The sequence below is a fragment of the Xiphophorus hellerii genome, chromosome 19 (genome assembly GCF_003331165.1).
Source record: "Xiphophorus hellerii strain 12219 chromosome 19, Xiphophorus_hellerii-4.1, whole genome shotgun sequence".
NCBI lineage: Eukaryota > Metazoa > Chordata > Actinopteri > Cyprinodontiformes > Poeciliidae > Xiphophorus > Xiphophorus hellerii.
Window position 1 is genome coordinate 5,079,144 of NC_045690.1, and position 27,173 is coordinate 5,106,316.

The 27,173-nt window shown below is 36.4% G+C and overlaps 1 protein-coding gene across 1 annotated transcript; it reads left to right on the top strand.

The window, feature by feature from the left end:
* Positions 1-2,140: 2,140 nt before the first annotated feature.
* grhl1 (grainyhead-like transcription factor 1) lies at positions 2,141-24,145 on the top strand. The gene is given in 17 exon segments (XM_032547945.1): positions 2,141-2,317; positions 5,279-5,468; positions 5,653-5,720; positions 7,228-7,364; positions 8,648-8,883; positions 9,405-9,487; positions 10,770-10,923; positions 11,030-11,141; positions 11,571-11,665; positions 14,218-14,397; positions 14,399-14,434; positions 15,245-15,367; positions 18,631-18,659; positions 18,765-18,850; positions 21,334-21,419; positions 21,868-21,932; positions 22,980-24,145. Coding segments are annotated over 17 exon segments (1,815 nt in total). The 5' UTR covers positions 2,141-2,297; the 3' UTR covers positions 23,095-24,145.
* Positions 24,146-27,173: the final 3,028 nt, after the last annotated feature.

The following is a 27,173-nucleotide window of genomic DNA, read 5'->3' on the forward strand; positions in this document are numbered from 1 at the left end:
AATTAAATTGAGTTCTTTACCTGTACAAATATGGCGGCACATCATGGCCGCCCAACAGAACTAAAGCAGAAATCTGAGAATCAGATCTCATTTTAATACTGCATTGCTATTTGGACTACCTTAAATTAATAAAATGTGAAAAACGCAGCATGTAAACTGGTTGAACCTGGTGGAAGATTGCACAAAGAGGGGTTCGCCCAGACAACCAATTATGCAAGAACGGCCACTGGCCAGCGTTATGATGTCATCACAATTCACCAAAAACAAAAGAGGAAGGAGTGGAGCATGCCCTTGCAGCTTGCAGTTGTTTTTTCAGACTTGCTTGGGGTCAGAGGTTGGTTTTGACATCATTGTTTCCCAATACTTTGGTTTTCCATAGAAAACATATAAAAATGGAGATTTGTTTTAATTAAAAATGTTTTGTGGGTCTCCAAACCTTGTGGTTTTAATCCCCTGGTTACTCTTTCTTAGAGTCTGGCTTAGGTTGCATAATTAGTGCTTCATATACCGCATTGCTATGGTTTAAAATGTTCAGGAGTCATTAAAAAACTTTTGATATTCAAAGAAAATTTAAAACTGAAATATTGCATGGGTAGTAATAGGGATTTTTTCTGTTTAGTTTCCACCCTTTGAGCTTAAATTACCCTTTTTTCCTCCAAATTATATTGTTAAATTAAATGTTCATAGTATTTTACCTCCATTTGAACATGCAAAACTAGACTTTTTCACAATTTCATTTTCAAAATTCCAAATTTTTCCACACTGAGGCTCCATCTACTGACACTGATACTTTGTAAATCATACTTACAAATGTTTTCTTTTGGAAAAGAAAAGGTTTAGTACATATTTTTTCTCCTTTTTTAAGTCTTTGAAGTAGCAACCCCTTTTAGACATTAACTTTTTGCAATTAAAACAGATTTTCCACATCAGTTTGACCGACAACAATTAGTTTCAAATATTTGTCATAAGTTAGCGCTGAAGGCAAAGTTTTGCTGTTGCAAAGACTAACAGATCCAAAACTTTTATATTTACTTATTGTGAATGGGAATATTATTAGATTTCAGCATAGATCAATTAAATTCTTTATAGTTTAAATGTAACATTTAAAGGAATTAGTAAGTTTACTGCTGATATTCTAATATTTTTACCGTAATTTTTGAAGGGAGCCACTTAAAGTTCACATCTGGTGTAGTCAAATTCTCATTTCATTTAAACTGTAAAATGTTATTACATGTCTGTAGAGTGTTTCTGGATATCTGCAAACAACAAGAATGCCAAAAAAAATCCCAAATATCCAGAGTAACAGCCTCTGTGCTCGTATTTTAAGAATAATCTCAGTTTTTGCACAAAACTACTAATAAAACACAATAACAGATGTGTCACTTTGTCAATTGTGACTCTTTCCAGACTGATAAATGTCAACGACTTTGTTTCTCATCTGGAATCTGGCCGCAATGAGATGCTTTTTAATCTTTTAGCCTACCTCATGTTGCCACACTGGTTCTGTTTAGGTGACTTTTTGATTGGACATAATCAGATCTGGGTGTAACTTTCAGATTTTGAAACAAAAATATGTTTAGTCACAGTTTTTCACAGGTTAGTTTTGATAGGTCGATAATCTGAAAAGTTAACTGTGACAAAAGGCAAAAAGATTTTTCTTTTTATCCCAACTTTTTTCATGTTTTTCCAAAACGGTGCACAAGAAATGTGTAAATATTACTGAGAAATTGTCTCAATTCCGACAGAGAAAATAACAAAAAATATATAAAATATACAAAATATAGCAGAATATATCTTAGTGGGAAATTCACAGTGATACAGACCTGCTGCACACATTAACAAACACTAATAAGAACAAATAATTTCAGAACAAATAAAAAAAAAACATTAACAGTCAGGTTAAAACTGGCGTTTTAACAATAACTTTCCATATCAACACGACTCAATAACATAAATCACAGTTTTTTAGGAGTATTGTTTAACTGGTTTACCTGAAGTCTCTCACAACTCCAGGTATAGGCCAAAACAAGAGCCAATCAGCGCCGCTATCGGGGTATTTGACAGCGACGGCCCCGCCCACCTCTGCACCTGTAATCCAATCCGCGGCCTTATCACAGGTAAAACCGGCCTCAGTTCCTCAAAAAAGCGAGAAAAGCCGACAAAACCCGTTCTCTCAGTAGGGGATACTTTGTTTGTTGCTGCGGCCCTCATCCAGCGGCAGCCGAGGAGTTTTCCAGCCTAAAGAAGACGGGTCGGATTTTCAGTACCAACTCGAAAGTCCAGTTCGACCGACCAAGATGTCACAGGAGCATGACAAGTAAGTTGTCCTGACTCTCCACTCCGAGCTTGAACAACGACCATGTTGACACTATTTTCTTCTAAATACCAACTCTTAATATTTTGAGGGATGTTCACAGTATTTTTGCAGATTCGTTCAGGCTTTGTGGATTTTTAAGGATTAATTTATATCCTGGAGCTCCTGCCTAATTATTTCTGGCACTGCTAAGCATCCTTTTATTAGGAATGACCATAAATCAGCTTCTCTTTTTTCCATGGGTAAGTTTTCCCAATCGTTTGGCTTGCCAGGCGCTGAGATAACTAGAGCTCATAGTTTCCCATGGTGTGACGCGTATTTCACCTGTCATGTTCAAGCCTGTACAGGTGTATCTCCACCTGTCGTGAGAGCAAAAGGCGCCTGTTGGAAAGCGTGTTGGATGGGCGGTTTAGTTTGATTTAACTGTCTCGGTGGTATTTGCTCAGGAATATGCGATCAGTAACAGAAAGTGGCAGGATGTTTATCGAGAAAAAAAATGGGAAACCAAAAAAAAACAAAAAGTTGGATTCTTATTTTTTTTTTTTTTTTATGTTTGATTTGGTTAAACAACTCGCTGTATGAATTTTGAGGGCAGCAAAAAAAGAGACTTTTTTAAGAGGAGTGAAACTGTACACCTGTTAGGCGTTGGCCCCACACAAACAATGTAAGCAAGCAGCGCACTGTCACAAGCTTGGGTGGGTTTTACTACAGAAAACCAATGTTGTGTCATTCCAAAGGACTGTAACACTAAAAATAAACGCTTTGCTATGTTTAAATTAAAAAACCTGTTTTGTGTTTTTATATACAACTCTTAAAAAAAATACATCTGACCAGTTTTCTCAACTGAAATCCAAATGGATCTTAGTGGTCTGTTTTACAGAATAACACACTCAGCTGTTGGATTACTAATTATTACTCTGACTATATCGGAGATGTGGTGAAAGCTGAATATTTTCCAGATGCGTTTTATAATTAATTGGTTGTGAAGGACAATCAGGAGGATTACTTCATGATGTGTTTTCTGGGATTTGAGTAAAATAAGGAGAAGCGTAAACATTCAGATTTACAGTAAACAGCCAACCTCGGGACCTTGAGCTGTTTCGTTTACGTAGCTGCTGAGTCTTCTTTAAAAGTTTATTCAGGTTTTAGTGCTCAGACGACATTTATTATAAACATAAAAATGTTTTTTTTAATATTGAAATTCATATTTATTTGATTTGTATTAATTTCTCCAAATTAACATCACTTTTTTGAAGGAGACAAAGCTGTAAAAGGCTAAAAGATTAATTTACATCTCTTTAAAACGTGGTACAAAATTCTTACTGTGCATTTTCCAACATAATTAATTGATTTATTTATTGTATCATAACTGATTACCTTTTAATATCTTCATGTATTTCAAAAACACAAAGCACTCCTAAGTATGACATATGATTAATGGCACTAGATGCAGCAGGATTTTAAAGCAATAACTTGGTCCAAAATACTTGCACCAAACAGGATACTTTTACTTTTGTAGTGAAAATGTTAAAGCCAACATAAAATGGGGACAAGGTCCAGCTGAGAACAGTTTCACTCTTCATTTGAATAAGTCTTGAAACTCTCCCAAAAGCCTTAATCTTCAGTAATCTGAGGATTATTCCACGAAGAAGACACAAAACAGGAAGCAAAGAAAGTTTATTTGGGTTGTGACATTCGTACAGAGGGCAATTCAATCTGATTTACAGAAAAATAAATGAAAAAGAATAGTAAAATGTAACATTAGGATAAAAAGAAATGGTAAAACTCCTGGTTCCTGCTCTTAAAGTCGTGACGTTGAAAGGTCTCAGAAGAAGTGGAAAAAAGTTACTGGCGCCAACTGTTTCACCAGAACTCATCATTATTTTGTCAGAAACAGGTTCTGTCACAGTAAAACAACAGAAGCAAAGTGTTGTTGAAGTGCAGGAATGCAGCAGGGTCAGCTGCGTCACCTTCGATCGGCTCGTCCGCCAATGACGATCCCAGCAGCAGAGTCGTCCCACTGGACGAGCCTGTATCGCAGTCTTTTCTCTTTTTTCTCTGAGCCAAATCTGTGGTGCGATGGCTGAGATTTGTTGCACAACCGTTGCAAAGCCTGAACAACAAGTCCTTCGCATAAACAGCCTCCCTACAACCGATTTGTCACACTTACAACCTGTTTGTCGGTTTTTACCGAAGCTTTGATTGTTTTTTTTAAGTACCTGTTAGAAACACTGTGTTAAAAGTGACTCAAATTAGCTGCATGGAAAGTTTTCAAAAGAAACATCAACCCTCTAATTACTGATCTGTGCAGATTAAATGGGACCTGTTATTCAAAATTCACATTTTGGACTTTTTTGTACTTTCATTTTGGTCTTAGCTGCTTCTAAAAACAGCCCAAGTATTTAAAAAAATGCTCAACTGTTTTTTAGTAATAAGTTAACTTTTTTCTGTCTGGAAAATGAACCATTTTAAAAACCCTCCATATTTAATGTAACAAATCAGCAAGCACTGTCCCTCATGTAGTAACCCCAGTAAAGTCCAGCCCGTTACCTAGCAACCCAAGCGAAGATCCAACGCATTCAGTCAGCTGGTTTTACTGCTGTAAGTGCTGTACTAATGGCTGCTGGAAAAGACTGAGTGTTTTATTGTTGACTTATTTATTTACTTTCCTTTTGGGATCAGTAAAGTATTTTTTAATTTGAATTATCATTCAGAATCAACTTGCTGCATTCTTCTTTGTTGTGCAGGAAGCTCTACTTCTGCTTTTCAAACATGTACTTATGCATCAGTTTGCAGCCACTTTTGAGTGTGCGAGTGTAAACCTGGAGTCGAGAGGGGTGGTCAGCAGCTGAAAATAGGCAGAACTGACCAGATCTAAGAATGATTTTGTGCAAACAATGTAACAGACATTCTCAGGGAAGCACAATTGGTCACCTTTAACTAAAATTTGCCTCTCTTTTGCAGTAAGCGTGCGGTCTTGGTTCTCCAGAACAAGCAGGGGTATGGAGCCCAGCGCCGTCCCTTCACCACAGAGGATGAAGCCTGGAAGTCATTTCTGGAGAACCCGCTGACAGTCGCCACCAAGGCCATGATGAGCATAAACGGAGACGAGGACAGCGCTGCAGCTCTCGGCTTCCTCTACGACTACTATGAGGTAAAACTAAACTGGTCACCAGGACATTTTTACGGTCTGTTACCGTTTTTACCGACGCCTGACCATTGTGGAACATCTGCCAGGCAGAGCTTGAGTTTGTAACTGATCTAGCTGCTCATATAGGCAGCGTTGTTGGATGTGATGTGGTCAGACGCTGAGCGGCTGTGTTTACCTTCGTATGCAGGTGCCCAGGGAGAAGAGAACAATACCCAAGACAGAGTCGCTGGTCTCTGATGTGGATCCAAACAAAAGGTGAGCGGCGGACCTCTCCTAATACCACCCTGTAAGAATAAAAGCACAACAGCAGCCTAAAGCACACATCCCACTTTCTGAGTATTTTGAGAAAAGATAACATTTGGATCCAATGTTATACACTTATAGCCACATGGCGTACCAGCAGATTGATGGCGGCAACAATTAGGTAAATTGCCCCAGAAATTATTGCAATAAACAATAATATTTTTGCCCTCTCAGAGACCAATAAACTGTGATTTATGTAAAAGAAAGCATGTAGTACTGGAACTGGGAGACATTTTAAATATTCAAAATAAACACAACAACCAAAAGTGATAAATAAAACGGAAATGCAACCGAAACCATATATAAAATGGATTATGTGGTCAGTTAACAAAATTACCCTTCAAAATGATTAATCATAAGAATGGAAATTGTTGAGCTCATTAATATTTATCATGTGATTAATTGATTAATTGCTTTTTGCAATGTAATCAGGAACTGGTGAGTCTCAGATGATGAACTGATGGCCTGAAAATTTAATTTTCTGTTTCATTGCTTCATAAATTACTGCAAGTTGTCCAGCACAGCTGGCCCAGATCATCACACTACCATCACCATGCTTGGCTATTTGTATAATGTTCTTTTTCCAGATGTAAGAGGATTTAAATCTTCAAAAAGTTCCACTTTTGTCTCATCAGTCCATAGAATATTTTCTCAGATTTTGGGAGGCTGGTAACTTCTGGGAATATTCAGCATTATTCCATATTTGCTGAATCTGTAGATAAGAATTAGAATCTGCTTTGGTTCCATTTCCAGACTGATATATGTCTGTTTGTTCTTGAATTTCTTTAGATTAGGATCTGACCTGTTGCTTTTCGCTTGCTTCATGTTGTCAGACAGGTTCTTTTTTTAATGATTTCTTAATTATGCAGGTTTTTTATTTTAAGGCTGAGTGAGATTTGTAAAATGTAATTAATTTATGATATAACAAAAGGGGGGATATTTTTTCATATAGCTCTGAGTTTAGAATTGTTTCCTTTCATGAAAACTGTTTTGTTTTATCAATTTTCTCAAGTTAGAGTGAAGTTAAATGAAAGAAAACAAAACAATTTTAAACTTTAATTAGTGGGAATTGGAAGGACTTACATCAATCAAAGCACTGTAAAAATATAAAACATCCCCTTTAAAGTGTAGCTAACCCCATATCAACTTTCTTTTGCTGGTAAACTGTCTAAATAGGTTGTTTAGGATTCTGTATTTGTGATTTTTGTAGTAAATTTGTTTAATTCTGCTTTATTTTGCCATGCCTCCAGTGACTTTTGGTTCTGTCCACTTTGCTGGATTTTTTTTTTCAAAATTTGTCAGGGGCGGGGTTATGTTTTCACAAGGGGGTTAGTTACACTTTAAAAAGATGCAGGCGTTAAAAATCTATTGCTGTATGTTGTAAGATGCTAGCATTTCACACAGCGTACCAGGACAAAGGCCCACAGATACAGTAGAAATCTCCGTTCTTTTGTTGCAGGCACCAGATCCAGGCCAGACATCCAATAGTTCCTCTGCCAGAAGCTGGTATGGAGAACAGGATCCAGGTCCTCAAAACACCCGTCAACATTCTTCAGCTGACCCAGGACAAGACAAGGGCTCATTTTCCTTCACCAGGTCGGCTCACCCTCATTAGAGGGGAACTATGATTCCAGATTCACACCTGGAACGTTTTTTGTACATCTATCTGATTCTTGGCTGCAGTCCAAACAGTCCGAGCACTTAAAAGAAAAAACAAAAAACACCCAGACAGGTTTTGGCTATACGTTTCTGCTTTTTTTGGTGTCTGGAAAATGAGCCTTTTCAAAAAAAAAAATATTACTCCTTATTGTTGAGTCACAATCCTAATGGAACTGCATCATTACCTAGCAACCCCAGAAGCCCAGCCCTGTTACCTAGCAACCCATTTGGTCAGCTGGTTTTACCGCTGTATGCACTGTACAATGGCTGCTGGAAAAGACAAGTTGAAACAACCTTCAGAAACAACTTGATGCTTTCCTTGTTGTTTGTAAATGAGGCTCTACTTCTGCCTTTCAATGATTTACGATTGTATAATTGCGTCTGTGTGCAGCTATTTTGTGTAAACGTTGAGTATGGATGGCTTGGCCAGCAGCAGCTTATTTAGATTTAAAGTAACAAAAGGCTCTAAAACAGGTCATTCTGAAAGGAGCTCAAAACAGGCAGAACTGACCACCTATCCTAACCTGTTCCAGGAAGCATAATAGGTCATCTTAAGTTTGCATTCACACCAGCTCAGTTCGGTCTGCTATAATCGTACTCCAGTTCATTTTTCTAGAAAGTCTGGTTCATTTGAGGAGGTGTGAATGTGCAATCAAACTCCGATGTGGACCTAAAAAGCAAACTCTCCACCTCTGTCTCTGTTCGATTAAAGTGAACTTTGTTGCGGTTCAAATTCATATGTGGATGCAAGCGAACCAGAGACTGCTCCAAAAGCAAGAACCGAACTATAGCGCATGGCATTCTGGGTAAATTCAACCAAAACAAACCATCAAGTAAAGGGCTAGTGGGAGAAATGGATGATGTTTGTTTTGTTTTTTTAGGGGATTTTTTATAAAAGACGAGAGAGAAATTCTACAGCCACTAAAATCTCACGCTACCCCATTTTAGTTTACATTTTGTGAAGACAGAAGTAGCTCTCAGGTCTTCTTCAGAGGTTTTTGTGTCATTTCCTTCAGTAGTTCTTGGAGCAGCGCCGCCACAGGCGAGGAGGGGAACAGGTTTTTAATATTCTGGATCGCTTGACTTAGTGCAGTGTGAAAGCAAACCGCACCAGCTGAAAATGCAAAATGTTGCAATTTGGTCCTAAATTTAACCATTAAGCATGAAAACGCCATGTAAACAAAAAAAACGTTCCCGCTAACCGCGCTCTGTTCCTCCAGACACCACCGTCACCGTCTCCATCGCCACTGTGCCGAACTACACGCCCGTAAAGACGGAGGTGCCAGCCCACGGCTTCTCTGTCACGGTGCCGAACAACTGCAACGAAACGGACAGTCACGTGGGCGCCTTCGAGCGCCATCTGGCCCAGACCGTGGTGCAGTGCAACTCCAGCGCCCCGTCCCGCACTCCCCCCGACTCCACCTTCTCCGAGGGCTTCAAGGATGGTTCCCAGGAGGCGAGTGTTTCGATTCTCCCCTCCTTCCATGTGCTCCTAATGGTTTCCTTGCTAGCCACCTCCCTCCTTCCCTACACCTCTTTTTTACTTTCCTCCATTTCCCTCTCTTCTGTCAGATCTCTCCCATCGAACAATGGGATATTCACCCGATCCCATGGAGCCAGCGGTGGGCTCAACCTTCCCTGGTTTTTATTTGAACATGCCAAAATAGTGGCCAGTGTGTTATTATGTCATTGTCTCACCAACACAATAAAGTGCTGTACTTTTCTCGTACAATAGCCAAAGTCTTTTCAACCTCTTCTTTCTCTATTTTATCCTGGAGGGGAATTACCTCAGAAAAGAGGATCCCAACAAAACCCCTCTACATTTCTGTACCTACAGGGGATTATAAAACAAAAAACCCACTAAATATAGATAAAAAATAACAGCACAAACTAAGTGATGATTATTTACTGTATAATAATGGTAGAGCAAGTTGTGTGTTTCCTTTGCTTTACTTCTTTCCTGTTTGTGTGTTGCAGATGTTTGCCTTCCCAGGAGATCTCCAGTTACGCATGGCCACCATGACCCCCGAGGACTACACTCAGTTTGAAACGGCACCAGGGTAAGGCGCTCTGCTTTCCATGACGGATCCACCGATCAAACTTTTGAGGCCAGTTTCAGATATCGGTTTCATGTGCTGATATTAGCCAGTTCCACACTGCAGAAACAAAATCTTACTGTTTCTGTCGAGTGTATATATCTCAGTACAGTTGAAATAAAACTAAATTAACTTACAAGTACCTTTTCACCAAGATATAGGATCTTATTTTAAGTAAATAATTCTTGAATTTTTTTTTTTTTTTAAATACTAATTCCACTAAAATATTTTTTTAACTTGGAAAAAATATGTTATAGGTGAAATAATCTGCTAGTGAAACTAGTACATTTTCATCAATATTAAAGAATTAAAACAAGTTCCTATAGTCTTCATGAAAAGTTGCATATAAGTTAGCTATGAGATATTTTTTAGCCTTCATTCTGTGAGAATTTATTTATTAAGAGGTGATGTCACACTGTGTGTGTCTGAAAGCAGCCACCATTCAACAGGGTTTAGGTCTGCAACTAATGAGTATGTTAGTTATCAATTATTCTGACAATTAATTAATTGGATTTTAAAAATTGGCACATTCTGACAATTTTTCACTTAACCACGTAAAGGTTTTTAATACAATATTAGAATTACATCTTGTGATTATTTTAACTGATTAACCCCAAAAGGACAGCAAAAGATGCTCAAATTGATTTTCTTTTACATAATTTGAACTAGGTGACTGTATACTCTGGTTAACTATTAATCGATTAATAAATGAACAATTATTTAGTCAATCCATCATGATTAATCCGATTACTTGTTTCACCCCTCACAGGGTTGTACTTTAAAATCTTCAAAATGACCATTTAAGTTAGATTTAGCATCATAGTGAATAGCACTGCTTGTGTGGCTTGCATTTGCTTTTATTCTCAGAAGAATGCAAACACTTCGCATTGCTCTGAGATTTCCAAAAAACCAAAATCATCAGAAATCAAAGACAGACGTCTTTAATTTGGAAGCCCAAAGGTCAACTTTGCTGGATTCTGGTCAGCCTTATAGTCGTCTACCAAAACTCTGGCTCTCCGTTCGTCATTTCAAATACCATATTTACGCTAAAGAAGGCCAACATCAGCCCTTTTGCGATAGCACACACACTTCAGGGATCTTGCTGAATTGGTATTTATCATGACAATGATCATAAAACATCAGATCAGTCTGAAAATGGTTCACAAGTAAAGCATAAGTCTTCCTGTTTATTGATACCTTGAATCATTTTTACATCATGAATGCATCCTGTCCTTTCGTCCTCTAGGAGTAACTTTGAGTACTCTCTTGAGGCATCCAAATCTCTGCGTCAGAAGACTGGTGACGGGACGATGACGTACCTCAACAAGGGGCAGTTTTACCCCATCACACTCAGAGAGGTTGACAACAAGAGCATTCAGCAACCCATCACAAAAGTCAGGGTAGGAACGCTTAAAAAATATACCTGATAGAAAAAAAAAAAACTGCAACAGCTGTTTGTGTTATTACTGAAATAAATGTTCAAACCCATTAATGTTTCTTTGTCAGAGTGTGGTGATGGTCGTGTTCGGAGAGGAGAAGTGCAGGGATGATCAGCTGAAACACTGGAAGTACTGGCACTCCAGGCAGCACACGGCCAAACAGCGCTGTCTCGACATCGGTAAGATTCCCAGCTGCAACTTTGTTGAGCAATAAGGGAGCAAAACATCAATGGTTTACTGCTCATCTTGACAAAACTTTTAAATGACAAGCCTGTGTTCTGGTAAACTGAAGTTGAAGAACTTCAAAAAGTTAAAGTTTATGAAACTTTCCAATCATTTCTTTTCAATATTTGTTCCATGGTAGACATTGTGAAGGAAAATCTACCATAAAAAGTTAATTTAACCTCAGCGTATTTTATGTTTTGAAATGAGCAAACTCTGAAATTTCAGTCGTGAAAAGTCTGGGACCAATTGACAAACATGTCTATGGCATTATTTTAAATTAAGCCTCACCTAACTGGATTCAATTTAAGTCATTGCTGAACCTGGCAGCCATTTCCTACTATTTACCTTTTGAGTAATCGATAAACTGATGTCCGATTTTTCAGCCGACTATAAAGAGAGCTTCAACACCATTGGCAACATCGAGGAGATTTCCTACAACGCCATTTCCTTCACGTGGGACACGAACGAGGAAGCCAAAGTAAGACAGTGAGACACTTAAGCACCAAGATTAAAACAACAGTCCCCTGTAATTAGAGCTGGGTGATAAACGTTAGAGGTTTTGTTGCACTCCTTGCACATGGCGGCCATCTTGTTTGACTTTGAAAAAGTAGTAGTTTCGCTGGCAGATTATGTCACTTATGACATTTTTCGTTTGTTTATTTTTGCATGGTAGTCTCAGATAATTATTTAGCTATCTAGAATTTCTTCATCATAAACTCAGTTTTAGTGTTGTTGCACAAAAGTTTTCTCTACATGTGACAGTCTGCGCTGACTGACTCCAGACCCATTTATTCAGATTTTATTGATAAACTATTGGGCCCCCCAAAGAGCATCTTGGTTAGGGCCCCCAAAAAGCTAGAAACAACCCATCCATCCATCCATTTTCTGTTCACCCTTTGTCCCTAATGGGGTCGGGAGGGTTGCTGGTGCCTCTCCAGCTACGTTCCAGGCGAGAGGCGGGGTTCACCCTGGACAGGTCGCCAGTCTGTCGCAGGGCAACACAGAGACATACAGGACAAACAACCATGCACACACACACTCACACCTAGGGAGAATTTAGAGAGACCAATTAACCTGACAGTCATGTTTTTGGACTGTGGGAGGAAGCCGGAGTACCCGGAGAGAACCCACGCATGCACAGGGAGAACATGCAAAACCATGCAGAAAGACCCCGGCCGGAAATCGAACCCAGGATCTTCTTGCTGCAAGGCAACAGTGCTACCAACTGCGCCACTGTGCAGCCAGAAACAACCCTGGGTGGCATAAAGCAGGAATGAACAGACAACAAACCTGCAGCTCATCATCTTTACCCGCTGAGCTACAAGCACAAAGTCACATCAAGGCTTCGCTTTGTGCAGAGTCCAGGATGTTGACTTGAAGTCAGTTTAAAGGATGTTCATCCTTGTTTGTTTTTGTCACCTTGTGATGTGTTTAACCTCCGCGCTGTCGTGTTGTTTTAAACAAGCTTCAGTTGGAGGTTAGATTAAAGACGAGGACGCGTCTAAGTGGACGTCCTAAATGTATGTTTGACGCTGCCTTATGTCTCACTTTCAGACGTGAGTGGGGAGAGCGTTTTGGTTTCTGCTCACTTTCCAATGATGGAAGGTTGACAGTAAAATTCAGGGTTTAGGCGTCAAGTTGATAAAGTTGCGCTGAAGTAAGTTGAGACGTGCAGGTGTGTGTTTGTGTGGTTTGCCCTCAGGGTGATAATAAAGCATGATACGGGTATTTGTGGTGTATTTGCGAAGGGCAGCCCCTCGTATGCTTTTTGTCTGAATGTTTTGTCTTCATGGGGTTTAATTTCTCCTCCCCTCTGATGTACATTATTGTTCCTAAACAAAAGTCCCAGAGAATGATGGTTGAGCTTTTAAAACACACAGTAAAACCAGAAAATGTTTCAAAATACTGTTTGTAGGACAATTTAAAAACAAAATCTTTAATGCTAATAAGAATTGGCACAAATTTATGTTCAATTTGTGTTCTTGCAGACAACATACATAATGTATTTTTCTTAAATTTTCTGAAAGGTAAGCGCTCTGAGCTCTGGTAAACTCACCGATCCTCTCCATTAGGTGCTTTCAGACCCTCTGCTGTGATTACGGGTTCTGTTTACACAATGAGAACCTGTTTTTAGTAAAAGCATCCGGACAAACGAGCGAAATGAATATGTTGTTTTTAAATTGACCAGAAGAGGGCAGCACAGAGGAACTTCAGACAGACTTTAATCTTTATTTCTGATATAAAAGGAACCTCAATTTTAAAAAAAGTTTTTATTTTGAGCAAAATAGTTAACATTTCCAGTAACTATTAATCTAAACCAATAGTTTCATCCTGCATAGGTCATAATAATAATAAATAAAAATTAAGTAGTAGTAATAATAATAGTAATTGTAGGGTTGAAACAAGTAATTGTAATGAATAATTGCCAACTAATTTAGTTTTGATTATTCATTGGAGTATACAGACTCAAAAAAGGCAATTTGCTGAAAAGAATAACACATTTAGAACCTTAATTAATCCAAAACTGTACAAACAAATAAACATTTTGCATTCAAGATGAAAAACCTTCTTTATCTGTAAAAATGTCCAGTTTTAGCTTCACCTGGTTCAAATTCTATAAAAAATTATCATATTAGGCTCCTTTTCCATCCAATTTGTAATTAGTTATCTAAAGAATAATTAACAGATTAGGCCTTCACAGTATTGATAAGTCATGCAGAAATTAGTTTTTATAAGTTGATGTTTGAAGAGTTTTGGGTTTTTTTAGCTGCAAATTATCAAACATACACAAAAAAGCTTTTATTAAATTTTAAGCCTTAAAGTAAAATGTCTATTTTTCCTATTCAAAAAAGCAACTGAATTATTTAATTGCAGAATTTAATGTTTCTTATCTTGTATAAAAAAAAAAGGCTTAAACGTGCCATTTTTAAAAAAAAATCCAATTAAACCAGAATAATTAGTTGCATCTCTACTGCTAAAGCTTCTCTCTGTTTCCTGTTTTCTCATCTCTCAAACTTCTGCTCTCCACAGATCTTCATCTCCGTCAACTGTCTGAGCACCGACTTCTCCTCTCAGAAGGGGGTGAAGGGTCTTCCTCTGAACCTGCAGATCGACACGTACAGCTACAACAACCGCAGCAACAAGCCCATCCACCGCGCCTTCTGCCAGATCAAAGTCTTCTGCGACAAGGGAGCGGAGAGGAAGATCCGCTGATGAGGAGAGGAAGCAGTCCCGCCGGAAAGGGAAGGTCCCGGACCTCAGCCAGAGCCTGGCCTGTGAGTTTTGCTTTAAAGTTAATTTCCACCAACAAATTCACAGAGAAATCTAGAGATGTGGAGAATAAAGGAAGTGAGACAAGACTCTTTCCTAAAAGCGCTATAAAATACCAAGAATATCACTGAAATATTTTAGTAATTCTTTATTAAATAGACTAGTTTAATCTAGTCTATAACATGAGACTCTTAAGAGATTATTTCTAAGACATAAATGTTATGTTTTGACCTGTACAACCATGAGGAAAACTGCTAACTTGACATTTATCCAGCAATCATTAGCTGTGTTTACTGTACTTGCAGTTGAAGGCTATCAGTCATTTTCAGTCATTTTCCCGATGATTACATGACAGCTCTTCATAAAAAACAAAATTTTTAATGAAAATTTAGTGGTTTTTTAACTTTAATAAATCAGAGTGTAAATAATATGCTTCCTTTGAAATGCATCCATAAAATATCGTGCAGATACACCAAAATGGCCAGCAGGGGGGCTCTAACAAAGCACAAACGTCTAGTTATTTATTTCTGTTTTCCTTTAAAAATAAATTCAGCTGATCAACACAGAATGCAAAATATGTAAAATACGATATCGGATATAAAAAATACACTATGCAGAATACAATAAAATTATATAGAAATATGTGAACAAGACATTTTATGGACATTTAAAGTGGTTTTTATTACTTATGTTTCCAACTATTGGTCAGAAAAGGCAGAAACTTTAAAACTTTGCTCTTATTTTTTGTACCAAAGCACATTTTTCTGTCGTTTCCCATCAGTTCCAGACTGTTAAAGTTCCCCTCCTTCAGAAGAGAAACGATGTGACCATCTTCAAGACGTTGGGTGACCTTGAGACCCAACCCGTCCTGTTCATTCCTGACATCCACTTCTCCACCTTCCAGCGCCACGTGAGTGCCTCATCTATACTTCTGTTTTAATCAACAGCGAAAATAAACCTGTCTCTTTTTTTTTTTTTTATGGTGTTCCCAAACATAAGCACGATTCTGGTGGTCCATAAACAGTTTGTTTGTCCGCCTCCGCCAACCCCATCTGCCAGCTGGGTCGAAGGTGACCCGCCTGCGGCATGTTGGCAGGAACGCTGAGTTCTGCTTTGCAGCTTTGATAGGAGGCCTGCACGATGATGGCAGAGTTTCAGACTGCTTATTCATAAGATGAATCATTCACCAGTGACTCAAAACAAACCACAAGTGAAAAACAAAGTTCCCGTACAACCGTCTTTAAAAAAAGCAATGTGCGATGGTAGAGAATAAACGCTCTTAAAGGGAAGGGGAGCAGTGCAGCTTTCTTATTGATTTGCAAACAGGTTATCCAGGATGTTCAGCCCTGAGAGGCTGTGGGCATGGATGAGGGGTTTATCAGCTTTCAGCACGTCTTTTCCACGTGCATGGACTCTGAGCTTTGCTTCCAGCAGCCAGAGTGAACCCTTGGTGCAGCACGTACAGCACGATGCGCAACATGGGTCTGTATGAGAGGATGCACACCTGACCCGCACTCTTGGAGTTATTTTGGGATATATAAAGAACCTGCAGATTTCTAATAAATAGGTTTTTCTTTTATTAATTACTAACAAATTTGACTTTTTTTTTCTTTAAATACATGCTGCACAGTGATACACTGCAAAAACACAACATTTTACCAAGTAATTTTTGTCTAGTTTATAGGGTAAATACTTTAGTGCAAATAAATAACATAAAAAAATTTTAAGTAACTTTTCAGCAAGATATAGGAGCCTTGTTTTAAGTAAATAATTTTAATATTGATGGAAATATGAGAAGGGTGTCTCAAAGACCAAAAATGCTGCTGATATTAAAAATGTATAAATATTTGTACATTTAAGGACGAGAATGTGAGATTTAAGTGTTATAAAATGTGGAAATAATTCTAGTGTTTGGAGATTTAAATGTTTGTAAGTTGATGAATATGAGAGGGCCAGGAAATCATAAGATCTCCTACCTGCTCCTTTCGAACAGATAATGTAAAATTGCATTTCAACTTGGGCATGATAATTTGTTTTAATTTTAAATTTATTTACTTTTTGTCTGTTCAAAATAAGTAAATAAATCTAGTAGTTCCACTTGCAGATTATTTCATTTAGGATTATGGGGAAAATGTCTTGTTACAAGTGAAATAATCTGCTAGCGGAGCTAGCCTGTAGGTCTGTCACAACCTTACATTTTACTGGACGATAAATTGTCCCAGTTGGGTTAAATGATGATGTTGTTTTGAGAGTAATATATTGAAAACGGCATAAAGATGGAAGACAGATCGAACTTTAACTTAAAAAAATAACTGGAAGATATTCTAATAAAACACACCCAAAAATAAATAAGAATCACACACAACTCAAACAATAAGTAAAATTGTTTACAATGTCTCTGTTAATAAAATTACTGTTCAAAAAATATTAATAATTAGACTGGAAATTACTGAGTTCATTTTAATTTCTTGGATGACTTCTTCTTACTCTTGTTTGAATACTTTTTTGCATATTTTACCCACTTCTGCTCACAACCCAGTGCTAGAAACAATAAATGTTTTTACCATGATTGCACCCTGCTGGTTGTTTTTATTAAGAAAGTCGATCAAAGTTCAAATATTTTCTGTTTACTTGGCTTTAATGGAAGGAAGGGTTGCAGGTATTTGTTGCGACGCTGATGAGAGTGAACTTGACAGACGGTGTCCAAACATTTGCATCCGATAAGCTGAGTTCACGTCTTTGCTCCCAGAATAGAAAGTTTTTTATCAGCAGTGCCGACGATCAATGCTAACACACACACACACACACACACACATGCACAGAAAGTCACATTATCAACCCAGCAGTTTTCTAAGAAGAAAAAAAGATAATGCTTTACTAATTATTGCTATTTTCAAACCTTTAATAAGAAGAAGTATTTACATTCTGTCATGTAACAACCACAAACGTCAATGCTTTTCATTGGCATTTCATGTGATGCACCACAAAGTACTTAATAATTGTGAAATAGGAAGGAAATGACTCAAGGTTTTTATAATTTTTCACCTGAAAATTTTTGATAAGTGCGGCATGCATTTGTATTAGGTTGCCATTAAGTTCCAGTTCTTTGTAAATCCCTAGATGAAGACATTTTGTCTATTTTTTTTTTTTTTTTTTGCAAAACTGGTCATCACATTGGATGTACAGCATCTGTGAAACTTTGACTATGCCATTCTAACATATTAAAATGTAATGATTCTACCATAGCTCTAACCTAAAAGGTTTTCTTCAAGGATTGTCCTGCATTTAGTTTCATCCATCTTAGTATCAACTCTCTGAAAAAAGCATCACCACCATTTTTCATAGCTTTGCATGTCTTACACTGCAAAAACTCAAAATCTGAATAATTGTTTTTGTCTAGTTTCTAGTGAAAATATCTTGGTACACTAGAAAGAATACAAAACTAACTTAAAATTAACTTTTCGGCAAGATATACAAGCTTGTTTTAAATCAACAGATTTTTTTTCACAAAAACTTAAGAGTCCACTGCATTGAAAACCTGCTGGTTATTCCACCAAATATTGATTTCTGAACTCTTCCTGGGTTAAAACATTAGTTTTGTTGTTTCTAAATGAATATGAACTTGTTTTCTTTGCATTATTTGAGGTCTGAAAGCACTGCATATTTTTCGTTATTTTGACCATTTCTCATTTTTTGCAAATAAATACTAAATTTTTGCTTGGAATTTCAGAGACACGTTGTCAGTAGTTCATAGAATAAAAGAACAATGTTCATTTTACTCAAACATAAACCTATAAAAAGTTAAATCTGAGAAACTGATCATTTAAAGTGGTCTCTTACTTTTTTTCAGAGCTGTATAACGAGACATTTTCCCTGTTTTAAGTGGAACTAGTACTTTCTGTACCTATATTCAAGAACTATTGACTTAGAACAAGCTGATTTATGTAAAAACCAGCAGTTTTTATATCTGCATGCCGGCTGTTTGCTTCTGATGGCGGTAGGGAGTAAATGGGTCAACACATGATTCCGGTGTTTACTTTTCCCTTTGACCAAAGTGACTGATTTAGTTCCATCCATGAAGAGTTACAACAAGTGTTTGCACAGTTAAAAGCACATATAAAACAACCATTATGAATGGACATATTTGAGTAAATATCTTCTTGTTTTCTGCAGCCTTTCCCCGCAGAGGAGGGAGAAGATGGGTACGTTTCCTGATTTCACACTTGATTTCATGTTGAACTCTATGCCCCTTTTTGACCTTTTACCCACTAAATACAGTTTGCTATATGGGTCTGTTCCCAAAGCAGTTCAGGTATGAGGAGATTACCCTTCAGCGATGATGAGTTCGGGTCACCGCCGAACAAGATGGCGAGAGCGGACGAGCCCAAGAAAGGTACCAGATTAGTGTTTTCTGTGATGTTTTTCTCTGGGGTTAAATTATGAAACCGTTAGCACATGCTAAAAGTCTTGTGTGCGTTTGCTGCGGTCAGCCTCTGATGTTCCCTCCTTTCACCCCTTTCCACGTGTACACTCTGGGCCATTTGTTTGTTCCAGATCTTTCAAAACACACACACACACACACACAGGTCCGAGACCTTCAGTGACCCAACAAATATCGCCATCACCCGGTGAACATGCACCAGGAAACAAGCTGGCGACCTTTACCCTACATACTGCTCAGCATTCAGCAGCTCGCAAGAAATTCATTTTTATTAAACTGAAAAGATTAATCTAGTTTTGTAAATTCAAGTTATCAAGAGATTAGTTTTAAGTTGGACAAATTGGAGAGAGTAATTGAACTGGTTAGGTATGAAGATAATCTTTCAAAATAAGATATGCAGGTTTAGATCTTTGTGAAGAAAAGCAAAATGTGGCTTTTTTTTTTTTTTTTGGACAAATCATTCTATGTATGAAAATAACCATAAAGTACAGATCTTAAAAGATTAAATTACTTTGTTTATACCTCTCATTAAAATTTGTCTGTAATACCTCCAAAAGGAGACATCGTGCTCTGCAAAAACATAAAGTGTTACCAAGTATTTTGTTTTCCTAGTTTCCAGTGAAAATATCTCAGTACACTTTAAATAATACAAAACTAACTTGCATGTAACTTTCCACCAAGATATACGAGCTTGTTTTAAGTAAATAGTTCTTGAGTATTGATAAAAAGTACAGATCTTTTTAAATTATAACATGGGGGAAAATAATTGACTTTCAACAAGCTCATATATCTTGATTAAAAGTTACTTTTAAGTTAGTTTGGTCTTATTTTAAGTGTGCTGAGATATTTGGACTGAAAACTAGACCAAAAATACTTGGTAAGATGTTGCATTTTTGCAGTGTGGCTGGATGAAATTATCTCAGTCATGTGACTCCCTCCAGGAAAGTGAAGGTTTATTCTATTTTCTGAATTTTAGCCCCATTTTTCACAGAAAAACATCACAAAAATGGTCCGAATTAAAGTGTGACTGAGAGGTTTGCACTATGATTAGAAATAACTTCTTTTTTTTCATACACCAAGTTGAATATCCAACATTAACCTTACACTTTTCTGTATTTGGTGAATATGATTTTTGTTTTCTTGCCTTGCCACTAGTCACCAGGCCAAACAAACAGGTTCACTGCAGGAAAACAGACTGACAGTCTGGGAGACTCATACAAGTCCTCAGGTCTCCTATTGTTGCTTAATTTCAAACAGAAATCTAAAAAAAAAATCTAGTTAAAAGTAATACATTTGTACAATTTCACAAAGTAATATTTTTAAACAGAAAAAATAAAACTAGTGGCCTTTAAATCCCCAAAAGAACAGGCTGTTCTTGAGAGGAACATGATGCTCTGGGCCAGCTCTCGTTCATTTGGGTCGGATGGATGGATGGATGGATGGATGGATGGATGGATGGATGGATGGATGGATGGATGGATGGATGGATGGATGGACCTTCTTCATACACAGAAATACATCATTCTTCATTTTCTTCTGTATTAGTTAATTAATCTTTTTTTCTGTCATGTTGTAATTATGAAGCGTTGTTACTGCATCTGTTCTCTTTATGTAATGACACTAATGGGGCTGCAAATAAATATTTTATTAGTAACTGATTAATCTATTGATTAATCTGTTAAAATAATTGGCACTTTATGCAGATTTTCCATTTAGCCACATAAGCCTTTTTGTATATGAGAAATGCATTAAAAGATGAAAATAAGCAAGTAATTCTGCTTTTAAATAGGAAAATAAACAAGACAATAGCATAGCATTCCTTCAGTGCATGCTTGATTATCATTGATTAAATTTGGCAGTATTGATTAATAATTACATAGCAAAAGTTGCTTGATAGGATATTTTGTGTTTAACCACTGAAGCCTTTTAGTATGCAATAAGAAATACATTAAAAGATGCAAATAAACAAATAATTAATCCTGATTTTAAAGAAGAAAATAAACATTTTTATTGCCAAAAAGACAATAACATAACATTCCGGTAGTGCTTGATCATTTATTAGTCATTGATTACATTTTGTATTACCAAATAATAGTTAGAAGGCTAAAACTATGAGACTTGAGTTCTTTTTGAAACATACTTGCAATGTTTTATTTTTCATCTTCCATGCAAATGTATATATTTTTGTACAATTTAATGACTGATTAGGTTGTTCTTTAAGCAAATGGCCTGTTTTTAGTCTGTATACTCAAATTAACGATTAATCGCTTACTAAATTAGTTGAACATTACTTCAATAAACGATTAATCGCTTCAGTCCTGAGCTTAAAACTGTTTATTTTCCAAAATAATCAATAAAATGTCAAACAAATGCATTCAGTAAACATCCTGCACCCTTATGTTTAATGTTTCTCTTCATTTTTCTCGATCTCACAGTCCTGCTGTACGTGCGCAAGGAATCAGACGAGGTGTTCGACGCCCTCATGCTGAAGAATCCCACGCTGCAGGGCCTGGTGGAAGCTGTGAGTGCTTCAGTTTGTCCGGCTTGCACTGGACTACATGTTCCTGTGTCATGTTGCTGGTGTAGAGTTTACTCAGAGTAGCCAGAGGCCCAGCTCTCACATACGTGCTGGTTGGGAGAAAGGACTGGGAAAAGATATGTACGTCGGAACAAACAGTGATTTCAGTTTAGATGTTATCAGTGCTAAAGAGGTTATGTAAAGCTTTTGGGTTTGATGGGTCTTTCAACAGGTTTAGCACAGGAACGTCTTGTTCTTGAGTTTGTTTGTGTTCTGGTTTTTCTGCATTCTCGAGGTCTGTACATTTGAGGCCCAACAGTCTTGCAGAGAGTTTGAGAGTTTAAGGGCCAGAATTGGGTTAAAAAGGTCAAAGTAAGATCAGCATATAATGTGGTTAAAAAAGGATGTGTGTGTGCAGAATAACGATCTAACACTTTTTCTTCTGAACCAGATTTCAGAGAAGTACGATCTTGCTCTGGATAAGATTGGAAAAGTCTACAAGAAGTGCAAGAAAGGGTGAGTGAATCCCAAAACTACACAAAAAAAATCCAGAAAATAACAATGAATTTGTCTGATGGACAGAAAAATGTTAGTTCAACATTTTATCACATTACAACAACAAACTTACACATAATTTATTGGGATTTTATCTGACTAGAGCAGCCTTTCTGCATGATGGATGGTTAGCCATACATGACATCATTAAAGGGTAGTTAGTGCATGAATATGAAGTGGAAACAAATGTTTTCAACATTTTTACAAACAAAATTCTGAAAAGACGGTTGGGATTTTTTTTCGAAGTGTCTCTACCTACTTTTGCGCAGCTACAGACTCAAGTTTTTCTGTTTTCTTTACATAAAAACTGAAGCTCAATCATATTGGATGGATGTCATTTGTGGAAAATAGCTTATTTTATTTATTTATTATACATCACATCACAAGATACATATCAGTACATTGGTGAAAAAGCACAAAAAAAATTGTGTAGGTTAATGAAATTAACATTCTAATCTTGTAACAAATTCCTACCTGTATTTTAGTCACTTTTTTAAATTGAAGTTTTAACACAGATTTTTTTTTTTTACTTTTAAATTCACCAAAAAAATGTGCCTTCTAAATTTTAGTTGAACTCATCCTGATCACTTTCACTAGAAAGTTAAATTTGCAGGCAAATTTCTGCAGTTGAATTTTTTAATATGAATTTTTGAGGATTCTCTGGTAAATTTAAATAAAATAATCACATACGTAATTGCACAGGATGAATATTCAGTGTTATAAATAAAATTTCTAAAAATAAGTCTGACTCGTTATTTCTTCCATAATCCTATTTCACATCAGGTTAAAAAACAAAAAAAGAGAGGACACAAATCCTGAAAACCTTGGCTTCCCGTTTGGTCCATCACATAAAATACATTGAAATTTGTGGTTGTAACTAACAAAATGATTAAAGTTTAAATGTATAATAATACTTTTTGCATTATAAATGTCACAATTAATTATCTAGCTACATATTTGCACAAATTGGAAGTGATTAACATATTTTGTGACCCGTTTTCTTGCTAGTATTCTGGTCCACATGGACGACAACATCATCAAGCACTACTCCAATGAAGACACCTTCCAGATCACCATGGAGGAGCACGGCGGCGTGTACAAGCTAACTCTCACAGAAATCTGATTCACACAGAGGTGGGAGATGATTGTAGCCGTCAGGTTTACACTCCTGGCTTTGCAGAGATTATGGACTTCATATAAAACTCTAATAATGTCATGTAAAAAAGAAAATAAAAAGCCCTCAAATTGGTACATCGGAGCCGGAGCCTTTCAAAGAGAACAATGATGGTTTGAAAAAACATAAGTTTGCATTTCCTGCAAAGCTTTTTCTGTGCATAAAAAAACAGCAATTAAGGATATATGTGTATTTGTGTTTATGAGATTATGAGCTGGAGCCTATACGTTAGTGCGAAGCTTTATGCAAACTGTTCGTGGTTGTGGAACGGTTTGGTAGCTGCTATACCTCAAGCTATACAAGCAGCAGAGTTTTTTTATTCAGAGGTATTGAATTTAATTATATAAAAAAATTTACTTCCCTTTTTTCTCTCCATAAAGTCATAGCACTGATGACTAGAGCCTGCAAAGTTGGAAAATTCGCACTCAAAAATGTGTATTATTTACTAAACAGTATGGCAGTATTTCGAACGTCATCAATTCGTAGAATGCTGTAAATATTTGTTTTTTCAGAGTAGTAGTCAGGTTTTTTTTTTTTCTTTAAATTAGTTTAAATCAGAGGTTTTGTTGAGTATTACGTACTTTGTGTTGATTAAAAATGCTGAATGTCTGTAGATCAGTTCATATGTAGTATCTTTCTAGCAGCCTCTTCAGGCTGTCCTGGCAGTGCAATAATAATCAGGCTCAGGCAAATTCAGAAAATTATCCTCTATTGCCATAAGATACATACTGATCTTTGTTGTGTTTTTATGGAAATATTGTATATAGTATGTGGAAAAGGATCTGTATAATCACTTTTTTATATCTTAGTACTTATTATGTATATATTTATTAAGAATATGGATGTGGGTTCTTCATATATAACCAGTTTTCTATCATTCCTATAATTATTCATGAACTTTTTGTATGACTTCTCCATTGTGACTGCTTCAGTATGACCGCTGTAATGCGACATGTCGAGGGTGTCACAAAGTGCCCAATAAAAGCTCAACACCGTTAAACTGTCTGATTCTTTCTCTGCAGAAATTATCTGATGAAACATTTAAACTTTTACTTTCAGGTCCGTGCAATAGAGTACGATTTCCAAATACAAGCCACAGACTGTCCTTCTAATAAATAGTTGCACAAATTCAATCTTTTCTTTGTTACAAAACACCTTTATTTTTTTATATATTCATATTTTAAATGTTTTAAATTCCTGGTGCATGTGCACAAACATGGAAATAAAGCTGATTTTCAAAGCCAAAAACTGCATCACTTACAGTTGCATGATTAAAAAATGATCCACATTCTAAAATTATACAAACTTTATTGGAAGGAACCACAGGTTTTACATCAATCCACATTTCCTCACTTCTGATACCGATATCTGAAGTTTTTGATACAGAAAAACATTGCTGAATTGACTTAAAAATGTTCTCTTTTTAAAAAACAAAACGGACATAAATGTACTGAATTACATATATATTTGATAACTTTACACAAGTAAAGCTCACTTAAATACACCAAAAGCATCACAAGCTTGGTCAAGCTTATACAAAAACACAACTTTAATTTGTTCAGTCAGTATAATTAGGAGTTTAACAGCCAATGTAAAATAAATAAACTGAAACTGACAATCGGTTGACTACCTTAGTCAAACATGTAAAAACTAAACTGCAACTTCTTTCAAATGGTTCAGAAAGTGAAATTGTGAATTCCAAATATAATCTAAAATAAATAATAAAGCATGATATTGCTCAGAGCACGAATCATACAGTTAGACTGAGTACATTTTAATATCTGCACTTAAAGTAACATGCAGTTTTTGGACATGGACAGAAAACATACACATCTTCTACCCGGGAGCCAACAATGTGAACTACCACACCACCCAACTCTACATGTATTTTCTACCCACTGAATGAAGAACAAACAAGTTTTAACCAAAACCTCACCAGACACACACCTCTAGTTTTTGGTAAAGTTTCATAAGTTTTATATTGAAAGAAACTGATTTGGGAAAAATTTTCTTTTGCCTGATTTTATAATTTTTTTCGTTACTTATATAAATTATTGTCATTTTGGTCCTTAAAAAGTACCAACATTCCCACTTAATTCTGTATTTTGGTCCATTAGATGATGCAATTTTTAAATATTAAATGGTTGATAATTTGGTCAGTCACTCAGTACTTTAGTAGACTTTTTACCCAATAGTATTTTACTCTTGGATGGCTACTTCTTACTTTTACTTTGGTAGAAGTACGTTGAAGTAGTACTACTCTTACTTGAGCATAATTTTTAGGTATTCCGCATATTAATCAAAGGTAGGTTTCAGTCGCAATAAACATTTTTTATGTGATTTGAATGTCAAACACCCTGTTATCTCTGTACAGCCATAATCCTAAACAATCACTGTTCATTGATCAGGAGATAATCTCTTTCGGTTACAATTTAACTAACTCTCCGTCGTCGTTGCCATGCAGCCGTGCTTCAGTGTGGCATCTGCTTTATTTTATTGTCTTGTTTTTTTGTTTATCTGAGTATTTTTGATTCCTCAGATGTATTCGTTGCTCTCCAACACATCACAGTCAACCTTTCACCTACAAGACCTGCTGTTATCTTTTAACTCAAAATAACCTTGTAGAACCACAGGTTGGGCCAAAACAAACTCTTTTTTTTCATCCCAGTGACGTCCAGAGGTCTTAGATGTCTGCAGACCAACATGAAGGCTTAAACACGGGTCTAAACTGAGCATAAAATAAAAAAATTAACACTTGAAGGTCAATTAGCTTAGCATAACAAATGCACTGATAAAAAGGTTTCTCTGTGGCATCGGAAAGGTCACAAATAAAACGTTTTTCCTTTCTAACTTGTATGAGTTGCTTTACACATTAAAGATACTTTAAAAACTTGAAACTATTTAACATGATAAAATCTTACTGTTTCAAATGTCAAAAGTGTTATACAATTTTTATCTTTAAACAAAATGACAAAAATAACACAAAAACATATTTTTTCTGACATGAAGGTTATATTTTAGCCAGTTTCTGAGTAAAAACATGTAATTAAAGTAGTTTCACACACAAAATGTTAAACACTAAAGCTAATATGCAATATTCTTTATTAAAAATAATTAATGTTTTGCTTTGTCTGTTATAAGAAAGTCCAATAAACTTCCAGGTTGAATTGCTGTACATCAACACAGGTAACCATTATGAGACTTAGCTTAATTCACAGAGAAAGACTGTTTATTTATCTATTCGCCAAAGTTTTTCAAACTGCTAGCGAGTTGGTTCTGAATCCAGAAAGGTCAACCATGTGGACATCCAGATTGCGCCAAACGTCCAGCGACCTTTGAACCTCAGAGTCACCTCCCCACACAGACAGCCGCTGCGTGAGCCCAGCCTGAAAGTCTGGACCGGACCCAACTGGAGAGATGCCTTCCTGTTCCACGTTTTTAGGGACCAGGATGTGCCAGACCAATTCCTCTGAATTCCTCTGTGTTTATTTTGCAATCTTTCTTTAAAGATAAGTCAAGCATTTAGAGAATCTCCATTATGCGCCAAAAGGTCCCCGAGTTTCGCTTTCCAGAGGATAGAAAAACAATTTGATGAAGTTAAAGCCTTTGATCAGTTAAAGATTAATCTAACCGATCAAGTTCAGTTACAAGAAATAAGTGTGTTTTTGTGTTTGTTTGTACTAACTTAATCAATCATTAAATATTTTATATTTGATAACTAATAGGTTTGATATTGATTCTTTTTAGTGATTAGGTACATTGGAGTTATTCAATTTACATTTGAAGAGTTAGTATAATGATTATAAGAAGAAAATATGGTAAGGTTTGAGGCGATTAAAATAATAATTTTTATATAAATTTTGGGAGGTGCCCCAAAGATTTTTATCTTTTTTATGAATGCATGTTTACAGATATTGTACTTTAATTAGCCCACATCAGGTGAGTTGCAGTAAGATTTTGGGATTTTTATTAATATATGCAACAATCAAGTATTTGAAAATTATGACATTATAATAATTTTGGGTTTA